This window comes from Sceloporus undulatus, chromosome 5 (assembly GCF_019175285.1).
Source record: "Sceloporus undulatus isolate JIND9_A2432 ecotype Alabama chromosome 5, SceUnd_v1.1, whole genome shotgun sequence".
Taxonomy (NCBI): domain Eukaryota; kingdom Metazoa; phylum Chordata; class Lepidosauria; order Squamata; family Phrynosomatidae; genus Sceloporus; species Sceloporus undulatus.
The window spans coordinates 5,204,490-5,220,879 of record NC_056526.1 but is presented as its reverse complement, the minus strand read 5'-3'; the positions used below and the strand labels follow the sequence as shown (position 1 = coordinate 5,220,879).

The 16,390-nt window shown below is 42.9% G+C and overlaps 1 protein-coding gene across 1 annotated transcript in view; it reads left to right on the top strand.

Annotated features, from left to right (window-relative positions):
- EXOC4 (exocyst complex component 4) overlaps window positions 1-16,390 on the top strand; it is a 496,793-nt gene that overhangs the window by 438,243 nt on the left and 42,160 nt on the right. Inside the window, exons 12-14 of the mRNA XM_042470033.1 lie at window positions 4,927-5,063; window positions 12,934-13,089; window positions 14,831-15,009. Of these exons, the coding sequence (XP_042325967.1) occupies window positions 4,927-5,063; window positions 12,934-13,089; window positions 14,831-15,009 (472 nt within the window). The remainder of the gene's footprint in view (window positions 1-4,926; window positions 5,064-12,933; window positions 13,090-14,830; window positions 15,010-16,390) is intronic.

Genomic DNA, 16,390 nt, shown 5'->3' with positions numbered 1-16,390 from the left:
AATGAGAGGGAGGACCGCCAAGGACAGCAATACCACATGAAAAGAACCTATGCGGTTATAGACCGCCCATTTGGGCGGCTGCACCCGCACCCTATTCCCCGGTGTAATCGGGGCCCAGCTCCAGAAACAGCAAGCCGCTGAGGCCCCAAAAATCCGCCTATTTCAGCGGAAACGAAGGAACAGCAAAAACGCGCTCCCCGCAGCCTGAAAAGGGGTGTCCTAGGGCTTCAAGCCCCAAGGACCCCAGCGGCGAACGAAGGAGAGAAGGAAGAAAGGGACGCTGGCCCTTTCCCATTGCTCGCTGGGCGCAGCGTCGAAGGCTGCGCCCAGCGAAGAAAAGCGTGCGCAAACCAGGAAGAAGCCAAACGGCGCATCATCCTGGCCCAAGAAAAGGGCGCCCTAGGCGCCCATGCGACCGACGTCACATCCACGCCGCCCCATGTAGAAGGCAGCGCGTCGTGACGTCGTCAATGGCGGCCCCCTTGAAGGGAGCCGCCATTTGTACGGACATCAGTCCGTACTAGGGTAGGGGGTGCGAAGCACCGCACATTCCTAACCTAGTACGACTGAGTAAACTAGACTTAATGGCGGTCTGTAACCCGCCTATGATACTAAAAGACAACATGCCACATGTAACTGGCCGAAACAGTGTTCAGCACTGAAGACCTCATCTTGGTCACGCTACCACTCTCAAATTACAATGCTGAAGAACGGGAATGAGAGACAGAAATAACAGTGGCATCATGTGTGGTGAAGCACTGGTGCCCATTCTGATGTCATTGTAATACCAATGGAAATATTTAATTGGCCACACCTCCAGTAAACATATGGCCCCCGGTATCGCACGGATGTAAACCATCACAAAAGCCACAACAATTATTAGACATTGGCACAGATGCCGTTGGATAATCAGAAGATAGAATAATTATGAGAGACAGGAGCCAAATTCTGTGCATCATTGCCTAGCACTTGATGGACCATATTCTCCCTTACAAACCTGCCCATGTGTCTTCTCCATCCCACAATCCTCACATGTTCATCTGGTGGGAACACAGGGAACGAGGCCTTCTCTGTGGCTGCCCCCAGTCTCTGGAACTCGCTTCCCAGAAACCTTAGACTGGCACCCTCCCTGATTTTTTTTTTCACAGACAAGCAAAGATTTTTCTTAGTTTTTTGTGGGTTTTTCGGGCTGTGAGGCCATGTTCTAAAAGAGTTTATTCCTGATGTTTCGCCAGCAGCTGTGGCTGGCATCTTCCGAGAAGATTTTTCTGTTTCAATTGGTATTTGATGATTTATTGTAGAAGACCCATGCCAGCTAAACAATGTGCTGGATTTTTCTAGTTATTGTGCTTGTGTGTCTGTGTCTAATGGTTTATATTTAAACAGTTTGTAATTTTTTAATTGTTCAATCTCTTTCTAACTTTTGTATTTTGTGAATTTTTGGCCAAGTGGTTTCTCAATCTGTTGTAAGCTGCCTTGAGTCCTGAGCTGAGGGAATGGTGGGATATAAATAATAAATAGTAGAGATGTAGTCCAGCCAGCCAGATGCCAAACGTACACAGTCTGTGCCCTTAGCCAAGGCTTTGGTGCCCTCGCTCATAGTGGCATGGCCTATGTGACCTTTCACAAACACCCTGCCTGCTTCAATGCCACTTTTCTGGAGACTGGGTTGGACTAGGAGAAGAAGGCTATGAAGCAGGGGACACCTTTAGTTCTTGAGCTGCGCAGGCCAGTTGAGAAACAGAAACCCATGAGCCAAGTTGAAGTCTATTCCCCCCTTCTCCCCACCCCATGCAATCTCTTCCCAGCCAAGGACACTTTCTACAAAGTGCCTTTGACGACTGTCAAGCCTTCCTCGGGATAACGTGCCACACATGCAAAGGGCCACATTGCAGCACTGAGCAATAATGCGGCTTCCTGATTCTTTTGAGTGGGCTGAAGCACAGAATCAATTCCTGTCACTCACTGCTAAATCTGCAGGAACAGTATTATGGATCTGGGTCCTTCTTGCGGCGCTTTAATCTTAAAATCAATGTCGAGAAGGAAGCCAGGCTTCGGCAAGAAGGGAAGGGGAGTGGATTGGCTCTCGCTTTGACTCTGATTAGGTTTTGCAACTTCAAATGCAAAAATGTCCAGCGTTCTTGCTTTTGCAATGAGAACAGGAAGGAAGAGGGAGGTGGAGGGAATCGGAATACCTCACCTGTCACAGTCGATGGAATCTATTGGAGGACTTGAATTCAATATGCAAACATTAGCAGAGCTGGGAAAGATGCCTTGGCCTCTTGGCTTTTAAGTACACAGCTCAGGAAATAATCCTGCCTTGCCTGTGAGGCTAATATTACCTTGGGATTTTAGCTCCGTCCCATCAGCAGCACAGCTCACGCAAAGGAGAGGTGTACAAGTACACAGGTTGCATACACAATGCTGGAAAGCCAACTGAGATCACCTTGGCAGAGCCTGCAGGCCTTGCTTGCTCTGGACAGGAAAGGCACAACAGAATCAATGAACTGGGGAACCATGGAGTGAAGCCATGTCCTATTAGGGATGGTCAGGTGAAAGAGAGAAGGAAGGGGAGGCTTTCAAAGGATTTTGTTGATCTCCCTCTCCAGCCAAAACACACTTGAAAATGTTACATTAGAGATGAAGAAGATTTGGGGGGAGCAACATGTTCAGTGGGGTGGAACACTTGGAATGGAGCATTCAGGGCTTTCTGATTTACAGAGATATACAACAAAAGGAGGTGGACATTTTATGAAGGAAGGGGATAGAGCTTACCATTTACAGTGATCCCTTCATATTCACTGGAGTTAGGGATAAAGGACCCCCGTGAATGTGAAAAAAACAGCAAATTTAAAAAAAACCACTATTCTTTTGATCTTGGAGAACACCTCTCTAGAAATCTCCAGGTCTTCTAGTGCATCTCTGTGGTCAACTTCTGCCAGAAGTTGATCATAGAATCATGCTGGAGGGTCTTCACAAATACCTAGAGAAGTGTTTTCTCTAGGAACGTCTAGGTTCTCCAGCACAACTTCTGGTAGAGTTGTGCTGCAGGAGCTAGAGATTCCTATTAATCAAAACCACAAATAATCCAGTCTGCAAAAGTCCAAGTTGCAAATGTGAATGGCCAACTTTAAACTGGTGTATACGCTGACCTCATGTATAAGTCAAAATTAGGGATTTTGATACAACCCATGGATAGGTCAAGGGTAAAACTTAGGGATATATAAAAAAGGATGTAAAGGATGGGGCAAAGGAAAATGATGCGAAAGAACATACAGAATTTTGGCAGGCATAACTTTTTGTGCTTACTCTAAAGGCTGGATAGATGAGGAGGGAGCTTGAGTAGAGTGGTGAAAGTCAAGAGCTTCGTCCATTCAGGAAGAACCTAAAGGAAGCACCAACCCTTTTGACTCTCAAGCACTCCTTGAGCTGCTGCCACTGCCACTATTTTCCTCCCTAGCATTCAAAAAGGCCAGAAGGAGTGCCATAGTGGTCAGAGTAGAGGGCTTCGTGTTTCTTTTAGGTTCATCTGGGATGTACTGAGCTGTTGCCTTTTGCCACTCAGAGAAGGGAGTGGTTCCTTTTTTGATAAGTACTAAGAGATAGTACTTACATTGACATGTGGATAAGTCAAGCCAGGTTTTTGGGGTTGATTTTTGGATTTAAATTTTTAGACTTATACCTGTACATGAGTATATGCAGCAACATGGAAAGAACAGGTAGACTCCAGAGAGAAGAAAGAATGGACTTCTCTTGAAGGTGCTGAAATTTATTCATGAAATTCCTAGCCCAAAGATGTAGTGATACCCAAAACTCAGGGAAGTGACTTCCTGGACTACTATTCCTAGAATTTCCTCAGCCAGCATGGTCATTTTCCCTTCAGGATCCATCCACTTGTGAGGAAGAATTCTAATCCATGCTGATGGTGAACTAGAAGTGAATGGATTGAGACATTCTAGTGAGATGTACCATTGATCAGGCTCCCTGGGGTTTCCCAGGAATTGAAGCTCAACATCTGGAGCTCCTATCCCCCCCGCCAACCCCCCCCCCCCCCCAAAAAAAACCAATTATTTTTACTATTTTAACATAAATTGCATGTTTAAATATATTTCACTACATTTAGAGTTGCACAACAATATCTGGGACATTCAGAAACACATATAAAAGTCCACTTAGGGAAGTACTTAGATATTCCTGTCCCATGTGAGACGTCCACATTCAATTCAAAGTTATAGATATGGAATTGCATTATTGCATACATGGATGGGATGGAATAGAACATTTGGTGGTAAGGTGGGTGTGCACATTGAGTTGTGCAGTGTTGACTTCAGCACAAGGTTGACTAGCACAATCTGTATGTAACAAACTACACATGCAGAAATGTATGCAGTCCTGCTCTGTGTTGTAGTCAATCCAAATTGAAATTCACCAAGATCAAAAGGCTCTAGCATTGCTATAAGGAAGTGCTAATTATTTTGCCATCTGCTGTTCGTTGACTGGGAAAGAGCCGTTCTTCACCTTCCTGGTCAACACAATACCAGTTTGTATGCACTGCAGCAATAATGACACCCCTTTAGCTGCCTTGCCTTCATCTTACAGAATCCTGGGATTTGTGGGGCACCTGCACTCTTTGGCAGAGATAGCTAAAGACTTTGCAAAACTACAAATTCCAGGATTCTGTAGGATGGAGCTGCAACACTTAAAGTGATGTCAAACACCATTATTTCTGCAGTGTAGCTACACTCTGATTCTCATGCTTTTCAAATCAGTTGCTTTATTTAAATACGGTGACTTGTTTTGTTGGTTTCCTTGCTTGAAATGTATTTGGGAATGCTTTTAGAAATGTTTGTCTTGAGTGAGGCTCACTGATGTTCCTGGTCTTGTGTTTTCTTTTTTTTTTTTCCTTTCGTTTTCTTGATTGTTCAGAGCACAGTGATTGTGGAAAAAACAGTCCAGGATCTCATGAATCTGATGCATGACTTAAGTGCGTACTCTGACCAGTTCCTCAACATGGTGTGCATCAAACTCCAGGAGTACAAGGACACCTGCACTGTGGCCTACAGGTAAGTCTTGTTGGGGGTGCATGAGAGACCTCTGTACAGTATTAATCTGTTGCCTTTCCCACAAGGAATATCTAAAACATCTTGCTTTGAAGGTAGTAGGCATCATAGAGATCTCTGAAATTATACTTGGTGTGAGGAACTTGCTATAGAGAGACAATTATTCATCTCATGTGGTACTGAATCTCAAGGGTCATGCCACAAAACTGAATGGTAGTAGATTTAGGACAGATAAAGGAATATAAGAATAAGAAAGCTACATGTTACTAAACGGAATCTATAGTCCATTTGCCCCCAGTATTGTCAACCTTGACTGGCAGCCTCAGCTCTCCAGGTTTCAGGCCTTTCCGGAGGATCCCTTACATTACCCAGTGGTCTTCCATTCCAAGTATTAATCAGGCTTAGTACTTAGGTTCCCTACTATGTTTCACTCACCTTCTCAAATGCATTTTTCTGATTTTGTTCTTAGTTCAGTTGGTATGGAGGGGTATCTCTTGCATGCTGGCACCTCCTCCTTCTGGCCATGTGACAACTGGGAGAGTGCCAGAGTCCAGCTATATGTGTGCAGCTACATTAGTGTCAAAAGACAGTTGCTGGGTGTGATGGAAGGAGGGGAGTGTCAGGGTAGCACTGTCATATCCATGTCTTCCTTATCAGCTTCCCAAAAGCCTCTGGCTCATCCCAGAAGGAAAGGGAGGACAGGCCTTTGGCCTGATCCAGAAGAACTTTTCCTGTCTTACTCATGATGAACCTCACTGGGTAACTGAGCAAGTCACTGTTTCCTGGCCTAGTACTGCAGCATTGCTATAAAAATTACCTTGCCTTCCATGAATCCATTAGCACCCACCAGATCCTCTGTGCATACCTTTTTCAGTGCATTAGAACTCATCAGATCCCTCTGTACACACCTTTTTGAATTCATCAGGATCCATCAGATGCCCTCTTGAGTCTACTAGGATCCATCAGTTCCCCATGAGAGTCCACTAGATACCATGTGCATACCTTCTTTAATTCATTAGACCCCAACAGATGCTCTGTGTAAGCCTTCCTGAATCTATTAGAATCCATCAGTTTCCCATGTGCTCACATTCTTAAATACATTAGAATAGAGGCAGGCAACCTCCAGGGATCCACTTCAGGCTGCAATCCCCTCTCCATCACGCCACTACCAAATATCAATGCAATGTCTGCATGAGAAGAAGAATCTGGAAAGGATCTAGAAAGGCAAAGCCAACTGTATATATGGCAGCCATATCATTTCCATAAGTACCCTCAGCTTTATGGAACAAGTAGAAGTACATATCACAGGATATATATTCAGTTAGTTAGTATTAAGTTATGAAGAGAGATTGTTGTTTTGATTCAGGAAAACAACCCTGGCTAACCCACTCAGTTAATTAAGAGTTTGGTCTTTTGTGGATACTTTTTTAATGGATAAATAGCTATGAGCCAAGATCTGTCCAAATACAGGTTGATTTTCAAAATCTGACCTGGCCAAAAACTTCCAAAACATCCTTCTCTCTCTCTCTCTCTCTCTCTCTCTCTCTCTCTCTCTCTCTCTGTGTGTGTGTGTGTGTGTGTGTAAAATGCTGAAATCTAAGCATTGAAATATATAAGTGCATTGGAATGTAGCGAATCAATTAAAAGCCCGTTAATCGGCTGTAGGATTATCTTTAATTGGTTTCCTGCCATCATTTTAAAATAACAGTGGGTCTTGCATGCTGAATATAGTGAGAAGACATATGAAAGTTTTGCCAAAGAAATTGCCACATTTGACTTTTTCGCTTCCTGTATCAGTAAGACAGTAAGAGAGAAACCCTGCCCTGTGTTCATCACATGTGTCCTCTTTCTTGCGGTCATTGATTTGCAAATCCCACCTTGCCTGGCATACAAGTGAGCCAGGAGTCCCATAATCCAGGTGACACTACTTTACTGTAAAGAGAACAGGAAGAAAGGAGGTGGGCTGTGCAAATGGAGCATGCAGATGGAGATCTCTGGACCACAGTGAGCTGTTTCTCTATTGTTTCTGTCCTTGCTCAGCATCCATCCTGCCTTGCAGTTCTTCCCAGAGGAGGTTACCTGCTGTGGAGTAATTAGGACAGCCTTGGTTTTGATGACCAGTCCCAGATTATAGGAGGAGGAAAAAGTAAAAGAACATTCAGAATCAATGGCCAGCTTAATTAAGCAGCAGCTACTAGATACGAACAGAAGTCATTGTATCATTTATTTGTAAGACCATAATGAGGACATTAGAGGAAGAAAGTAAGTACAGTTGGCCCTCTGTATCCACAGATTCATTATTATTATTATTATTATTATTATTATTATTATTATTATCAACCTTTATTTATGAAGCGCTGTAAATTTACACAGCGCTGTACATACAATCTTTTAGTTAGACAATTCCCTGCCCTCGGGCTTACAATCTAAAAAGACATGACATAGAAGGAGAAGGGAGTGGTGGAGGGAAAGGGTAAGAGGTCCAGCAGTTCCTCTCTACCTCCAAGGCCTGGACCAAGGCAGATGGACTGGAGGGAGGGCGAGATTCCACAGGGAGGTTTATCCACAGATTCAAACATCCCTGGTTCGATAATATTTTAAAAATAGATAAACTGCAAAAAACAAACCTTGATTTTGCCACTTTATGCAAGGGAGACCATTTTATTATCCATTGTATTTAATGTGACTTGAACATTCATGGATGTTGGTATCCATGGAGGGGTCTTGGAACTAAACCCTAGCAGATACAAAGGGCCCACTGTACATAATACTCCTTTATATTCAGTTGATCAGGCAACATATCAAAGTTTTCTAGGCTAGTTAACTCAAAGGCTTTTCAGCAATAGGGAGCTTCTGGCCCTGGGGCCAAACCAGACCCCTTGAGATCACAAACCCACACTTTTTGCTTCAACAGTTGCCCATGACACCATGGTTTTTGTGGCTTCCGAGCTTTTGCTATGTTAAGTTCCCATTTTAATAAGTTGAAATACTGATTTTGTGCCTTAGTTACTCACAGTAAAAGCTCTCAGCTAAACAATGTTGGCATTTTTGCCCCACCATTTTGCTCACCTTTGCTAGAACATGGCCAAGAAACTGGAAAATAAATTCATGATAAATGGGTTTGGGGCTGAATCTGCCGTATCTTCTGCTGAGCTTGCATTTTTCATTTCAAACGTTGGGTTTGTAAATGGAGGACCGATGGCCACTGGTCCCCAGAGCACCTTTCTCAGTGATTACCTATTTCTCAATTAACCCCGATGGCCTCCAGCTATTTCTCCCAATCCAAGGCCCATCCCACCCCCAGATGCTCTTTTCTTCCCAGGGCCTGTTAGCAAGCCAGCCGCTCCCAACTTTGGAAGCTGCACAGGCCTGGATCTGCTCTGTTGCCTCAAGCAGATGTCTGGTGTACTCAGGGCACTGAGCTGTGGCTGAAGTTAGGCCTTCCTCAGCAGTGCCCAGCCACCTGTTCCTATGTTCCACCCCCTTCTCTGTCCCCTCTTGGGATCCTGATACAGCACAGTAACACAGATGGCTCTCTCTGTGGCCCATTGAGCCAAGAAGTAATTATGAGATTGTCATGCTAGTGGTAATGATTAACCCTGTTACTGAAACTGCGGGAAAAGGCAAAGATACACTTCTCATCGCTTTGGGATGGAGGAGGGATTCCAACAATCCTTTCAGATCACAGCCTGGAACCTTACCATCGATATACGATACCTCTCTAAAGTATCTTTTCCACCTTAACCCTTTAAGACTCATGGTGACTCTGTGAATGAGACATATCCAAGATCCCTCTATTCTGAACCTCTGTTCTCAGGTCCTGCAGGTTCAGGCTGATGACCTCCCAGATTGAGTCTATCCATTTGACATGTGGTCTTCCTCTCTTTCTACTACCTTCAACCTTTCCCAGCAATATTGTCTTTTCTAATGAGTTGTGCCTTCTCATAATGTGGCCAAAGTATGACAGCCTCAGTTTAGTCATCTTGGTTTCCAAGGAGAGTTCAGGTTTGTTCTGTTGAAGGACCCATTTGCTTGTTTTTTTGGCTGTCCACAGTATCCTCAGAACTCTTCTCCAGCACCACATCTCAAATGAGTTGATTTTCTTTCTATCCATTTCCTTCACTGTCCATTTCTCACATCCATCCATGGTAATGGGGAGTACAATGGCATAGATTATTCTGATTTTAGTTTTTAGTTGTATATCTTTACACTTCAGGACCTTGTCTAGTTCTTTCATAGATGCCCTTCCCATTCCCATACCACCACATGTTATGTTGCCCAAACTGGGATTTTAGAGTGGATCAAAGGAATGGTCCTCATCTTGCAACAGGACATCTGCTTACCCATCTCCATCACCACACACAGTTTGTCACTATCAGAAAGAAGGTCCGCTCTGCAATCACACCAGTTGAACAAATTGCTGTGCTTAACACATGCAAGCAACACCTTTGAGCTGTGATGGAATGTTGGATAAAAGACACAGTGGTAGTGACATACTTGCAAACAAGCTGGTAAAATGTGAGCTAGACAAAGGAACTGTTACATGGATCTGTAATTGGTTGACCGGCCGAACCCAAAGGGTGCTCAACAATGGCTCCTTTTCATCCTGGAGAGAAGTGACCAGTGGGGTCCCACAGGGCTCTGTCCTGGGCCCAGTGCTATTCAACATCTTTATCAATGACCTGGATGACAGAACTGGGAGCATACTTATCAAATTTGCAGATGACACCAAATTAGGGGGAATAGCTAATACCCCAGAGGACAGGATCAAGATTCAAAATGACCTGAATAGACTAGAAAGCTGGGCCAAAGCTAACAAAATGAAATTCAACACGGAGAAATGTAAGGTATTGCACTTAGGGCGGAAAAATAAAATGCACAGATATAGGATGGGTGACACCTGGCTGAATGAAACTACGTGTGAAAGGGATCTAGGAGTCCAAGTAGACCACAAGTTGAACATGAGTGAACAATGTGATGCGACAGCTAAAAAGGCCAATGCGATTTTAGGCTGCATCAATAGAAGTATAGTGTCTAGATCAAGAGAAGTAATAGTGCCACTGTATTCTGCTTTGGTCAGGCCCCACCTAGAATATTGTGTCCAGTTCTGGGTGCCACAATTCAGAAAGGATGTTGAGAAACTGGAGCGTGTCCAAAGGAGGGCGACTAAAATGGTGAAGGGTCTGGAAACCATGCCCTATGAGGAACGACTTAGGGAGCTGGGGATGTTTAGCCTGGAGAAAAGAAGGTTAAGAGGTGATATGATAGCCCTGTTTAAATATTTGAAAGGATGTCATATTGAGGAGGGAGCAAGCTTGTTTTCTGCTGCTCCAGAGAACAGGACCCGGAACAATGGATGCAAGCTACAGGAAAAGAGATTCCACCTGAACATTAGGAGGAACTTCCTGACAGTAAGGGCTGTTCGACAGTGGAATGCACTCCCTCGGAGGGTGATAGAGTCTCCCTCCTTGGAGGTCTTTAAACAGAGGCTGGATGGCCATCTGTCAGGGATGCTTTGATTTGGATTTCCTGCATGGCAGGGGGTTGGACTGGATGGCCCTAGTGGTCTCTTCCAACTCTATGATTCTATGATTCTAGTGCTATAACAGATATCTAATTCATTGCCTTCTATAGCACAGCATTGTGACTTTTCAAAAGTCTCTTTCTCATTACACTCTTGATTATTATTTACCTTCCTTGAATTCTTAGAAAATAGCAGAAAAGGTGGAGGGAATTTTACAGAACCTTCATGTCTAGGAGGCACATAGGATAAAACGAACCTCTCTCTGTAATGCAAAATTGAATAGAAAACAGTTGTATTTGTTTGACTGTGAAATAAATGCCCCAAAGAAGTTGCAGCCTCATTGCCGTTGTCATTTCAGACTCGAATAGTCAAAGCATACTGGTTAATGTACTCTGGCAAATGGGTGTTCATTGACAAGGAAATGGAAGAAATGACCAAATTTGTCTCTTCCATCTGAAATAACTTAGATTTCTTTCTTTTTTTAGTCATCCTGTTCTGTCAAGAACACTAGGAGGAAACTAGATTTTCTAGAGCATGAGCAGGAGGGTTATTTGTTGTTCAAAGCGGGTTTTACTTTTATCTCTTTTTTAGTGTTGTGTTGGTTTCTGGTGTAGCTCAGGGGTTGGTAGTTTAGGAAATGGGAAAGCACATTGTTCCAGAGTGTGGTGAAGGCTGAAATGGAGATTTCAGCTCCAGAAACCTGAGGCAATTGTGAGAATCAGACTGTGCCATTTTGCTTTTGGTGGATGAAGTTTGATGTCCAACCTTTTACTAAGGATGTCCAACCTTTTACTAAAGCTGACCAGTGTACTAAAACACTGCAAGTTTTTGACTAACAAAGAATTCTTCATCAACACAGTTGTTTCGTAGTTATGCACATTAGAAAGTTTTGTATAATTATCTGAACTGCATGGTGTATAGCAAGGCTGAGAAGACTTCAGGCTTGTGGGACTTAACTTTATTTTTTACTAGAATTGTGAGATCCAACAACTTAAGCCCAATATAAAAGACAGAGACTCAACATTAAAGAACATTCAGCCTAGGACTGAGATTTGTTATGAGTACAAGTAATGAATGCAACTCACAATTCGTCCACACCTGGTTTTGTCTTAAGCATTCTACAATTTGACACTGTACAGTTGGCCCTCCACATTTGCAGCTTTGACTTTTGCGGATTAAATATGCTTTCTTGAGGAATCTCTAGTTCCTCCAATATGACTCTATGGTCAACATCAGCTAGTAGTCATGCTGGAGGACCTAGAGATTGCAAGGTCTTGTGTAGGCATTTGAAGGCCCTCCAGATCAATTCTGTGGTCAACGTGTGGTGGATGTTGATCATAGTTTTGTGCTGGAGGACCTAGAGATTCCTAGGGAGGGGTTCTCTCAGGTACAAAAAATGTGTTTTTGTTATTTGCATTTCCCCCCACTATCATGGCGGTCTTGCGCTCCTAACCCCAGTGAATGTGGAAAGCCCACTGTACTTTGGTATGGAGTGGTCATTTTTGTTGCCACTGGTGAATAAATGGGACTCTGGAAGTCTGCCAATACACAAGACCTTCATTCTACTGATCCCGGATGAATGGAGTCATGTATCCTGGACCCATGAGCTTCTACAAACTGAATTCTCATCTGCTGTAGGTCATGGTATTGTTTATAATTAGAGATGTAAATGTGCATCAGTTTGATTCTCACAAGCAAGAATAAACAATTTAAACATTTTTCTCCTTGCTGTGAGAAAATAGTCAAATCCTGTGCAGTCTTTGAAAGCTATTAATAATTCTGAGCCCATTCTGTGCTTTTTTAAAAAAGCATATGGGGATTTTGTGTAGAAAATAACATTTTCTGTGCAGAATATAAGTTTCCTGAAAAAAGTCCAAGTACCTTCTGCCAAGAAAACATTAATGTTCAAAAAACAAAATCCGTTTCCTTCACAGAAAGCAGAATTTTCTGAACAGAGGTGTCGTTATTTACACAGATAATATTGTTTCTTGCATAGAAAACTTGTTTTCCACACAGAAACTTGTACTTTCTGCACTACCCCCCCCCCGAAACCCCTGCATTCTTTGGCACGGAATTAGCCCTGAGCTGTGAAGATTCTCACCCAACACTTGAAAAGCCCATTTTTTACCTTTCTTTAATCCCAGTAGTTCTTTCTAATGTTTAAATTATGTTATTGGCTGTCCGTCAAATAATCAGGCAGTCCATACTTATTAATTCAGCTTTCTTCATCATGATGTCACCATTTCTATGTATGAATGTATGTATGTATGTATGTATATAATGTATTTATTGTCTCTCAACCCACCAGGTTCTAATGTCCCTAATATAACCATTTCTGATTATTTGTAGGAGCATTGTTCAGTTTGATGAAAAGCTAGTTATTAGTGCATCTTGGGCAAAAGATGATGATATCACTCGACTCTTGAAGTCTCTTCCAAACTGGATCAACATGGCCCAGCCCAAGCAGCTGAGACCAAAGAGGGAGGAAGAGGAAGACTTTGTAAGGTAAGGTCTTCCTAATCCACTTTTACAAGTGTGGTCAGTGACAGAGAGCTAACTGCCTTGCGACTTCTAAGTGTTTGCATATATAGTTTGAGTCTCTCTTATCCAAAATGCTTGGGACCAGAGATATTTTGGAATTCAGACTTTTTTTCCAGATTTTGGAATATTTGCATATACATAATTAGATATCATGGAGATGTGACCCAAGTCTAAGCATGACATACATTTATGTTTCATATACACTTTATACACATAGTCTTAGGGTAATTTTATACATAATATTTAAAATAATTTTGTGCATGAAACAAAGTTTGTGTACACTGAACCATCGGAAAACAAAGGTGTCCCAATCTCAGCCACCCATGTGGACAGTTTTGGACTTTGGAGCATTTTGATTTTCAGAATTCTGGATAAGGGAGACTCAACCTTCATAGTTGTTAAGTGCCATCAGGTTGGCATCAGTATATGGCAACCCTATGAATGACAGATGTCCAAGAGAACCTGTTAAGGATAGCTCTGCTCAGGTCTTGCAAACTAGGGCCATGGCTTCTTTGAATGTGTCAGTCTATCTGGGTTGTGTGTCTGTACGTACACAGCCCTCACATCCTTTGAATATATAGGATTAATTTCTCTGAGCTTGCTTGTTACCAGGAAGTAGAGTGGAATACTTAAATGGTCCCTTTGGGTATAGTAAGTTACTTAATAATGCGTGTTACTTTAGCGGATGACTCATTGTTGACCATCTGACCTCAGGATCAATTTTGCTAGCATTCTCTGTCCAGTTGCCCACCCCCTGAGACAGCTGGAAAAGCCTCTTCATGAGCTCCTAAGTTGTTTTAGAAATCCCTGGCGATAAATGAGAGTCTTCTTAGTGCAACTTACTGGAATCCATTAGGAAAATTATGTTAAGGAATTCTTGTCCCTTTTATGTAGTTAGGAGACAGCCTGGCGTGGGGTTGAATCTAGTCAAACTCCTTCACGGGCTTTCAGAAAGAGTATGGATTGCTAGATTGCTATGCCATTTACTCTTCTCAAATACTGTTTCTTGGTTATTATTTTAAATGTCTGGCTGTGAACTGCTTGAAGCAGCTGTCAGCTGAAAAGCAGGATAAAAATATTTGAAATGTTACAAAAATGAGTTGGATCTGGACTAAAGGTTAGTCATGATGAGTTTTAAGTGCCTTGGATTTGAAAGGAATTTAAACTATCATTAACTTGGTCTGGACCCAACTCATTATGTTCAAGAATTTATTCAAATTATCCAGGAATTAAGAGTACTGTACCTGGCAAACTGTTACAGCACTTGAATGTGGGTTGTTGTTGTTTTGTTTTGTTTTGGATGTCTGATCAGCATAACCATTGGCCATGATGTTCTAGGGGATTCTGGTTGCTGGTGTTCAAAAAAGATAACTTTTCCAGGCTGGTATAGGATCTTCATGGGCTCCAATCAGAGTATATGTGACATACAGCTGCATCAGAAATACCCCAAAGTAGCAAATGGTAAACCACTCCAAGATTTATATCAGGTTTTATAGAAATGTTTCACAAAGCTGAAACCATATGAGGATAGGATTTGGAGGACTCTGAAATGAAATCCAAAGCAGACTTACTGTACCCTGACATGGATGCTTCCATTTCTCCACGCCTCTGAAGCACATTTTCACAGGGTGGATTTTCTCCCCCTTTTCATTAACCATGTGCTACATTTCTTGTATGTGCCTTGTACTGTTTTCTTTTGTTCCAGGACTGCCTTTGGCAAAGAATCTGAAGTGCTCATTGGGAACCTAGGAGATAAACTGATTCCCCAGCAGGAGATTCTTCGTGACGTCAGTGACCTGAAGGCTTTGGCCAACATGCATGAAAGCTTGGAATGGCTCTCTGGTCGTATGAAGGCCGCTTTCTCCAACCTCCCAGTGGCACAGAGTGAGTGATCTTCAGAGAAATTAGGGATGTGAGAACAACCCCTCTGGATCAAATCACTGTCTATGTCAGTCTCCCTGGTGCCTTCCAGATATGTTCAGATGGCAACTCCCATCACCTCCAGATCACAGGCCCAGCTGCCATGCTAGTTGTAGTTGATGGGATTTCTAGTCCAACATATGCAGAACACAACAAGTTGGGGCACTTTATTACACAACATGGAATTCATTGCCACAAGATGTTGCAATATGCAATAGCCCTCCGTATCCACAGATTCTGCACCATGGTTTGAAAATATTTACACACACACATTTCAAAAAGCAAAGCTTAATTTTGCTATTTATATAAGGGATGTCATTTAACTATGCAATTGTATATTTATTTATTTATTTATTTATTAGAGTACTTGTACCCCGCCCTTCAGTCCTAAAGGCTATCAGTGCGGCTTACAATTATTATTTTTAATTAGACGATTCCCTGCCCTCAAGCTTATCCACCCAGGAGGTGGGGAGGGGCCCTGGAACCAAACCCCAGTAGATACCAACAGTGGCACCCCCATACTTGGTGTCACCCAGTCTGGGGGGGGGCACCAGGGAGTGAGGAGATGGCCAGAGGGGCAACCAAAAGAGTCCCCTCAGTCCTCTCTTTTGCTGTGGTAGCTCCAGTCTCCTCATGAAGAGCAAAAGTAGGAGGAGCACAAGTCTTTGCTTATGAATAGAAAGAGAATAGTTGAATAGCTCACTGAGCCTATCCAGGAAGGCAATCTCACAAGTCGGGGGCAGCCAGTGAGAAGCCTCTTTCCTTCATCTTCACCAAAGTTGTTTGTGATGGTGGCAGAACAGAGATAAAGGCTTCCTCAAAGATCTAAGAAGTCAGGCAGGTTCATAGAAGGAGATACATATAGTCTGTGCCCAAGCTGTATAGGCCTTTAAAGGTCATGACCAGCACTTTGAATTGTGCCCAGATAATCACTGAATACCAGTTTCTAGAAGTGATGTAATAGTGCCACTTTATTCTGCTTTGATCAGATGTCACCTGGAATATCGTGTCTAGTTCTGATCACCACAATTCAAGAAGGATGTTGACAAGCTGGAACATGACCAGGGGAGTGTGGCCAACATGGTGAAGGGTCAGGAAACCATGCTTTATGAGGAGAGACCTAGGGAGCTGGCTGTGTTCAGCCTGAAGAAGAGAAAGTAGCCATGTTTAAATATTTGAAGGGATGTCATAGTGAGGATGGAGAAAGCTTGTTTTCAGCTCCTTCAGGGAGTAGTGCACAGAGCAATGAATTAAAGCTACAGGAGATTCTATCTAAACACTTGGGAGAACATCCTGACAGTAAGAGCTGTTTGACAGTGGAACACGCTGCCTTGGAGAGTGGTGG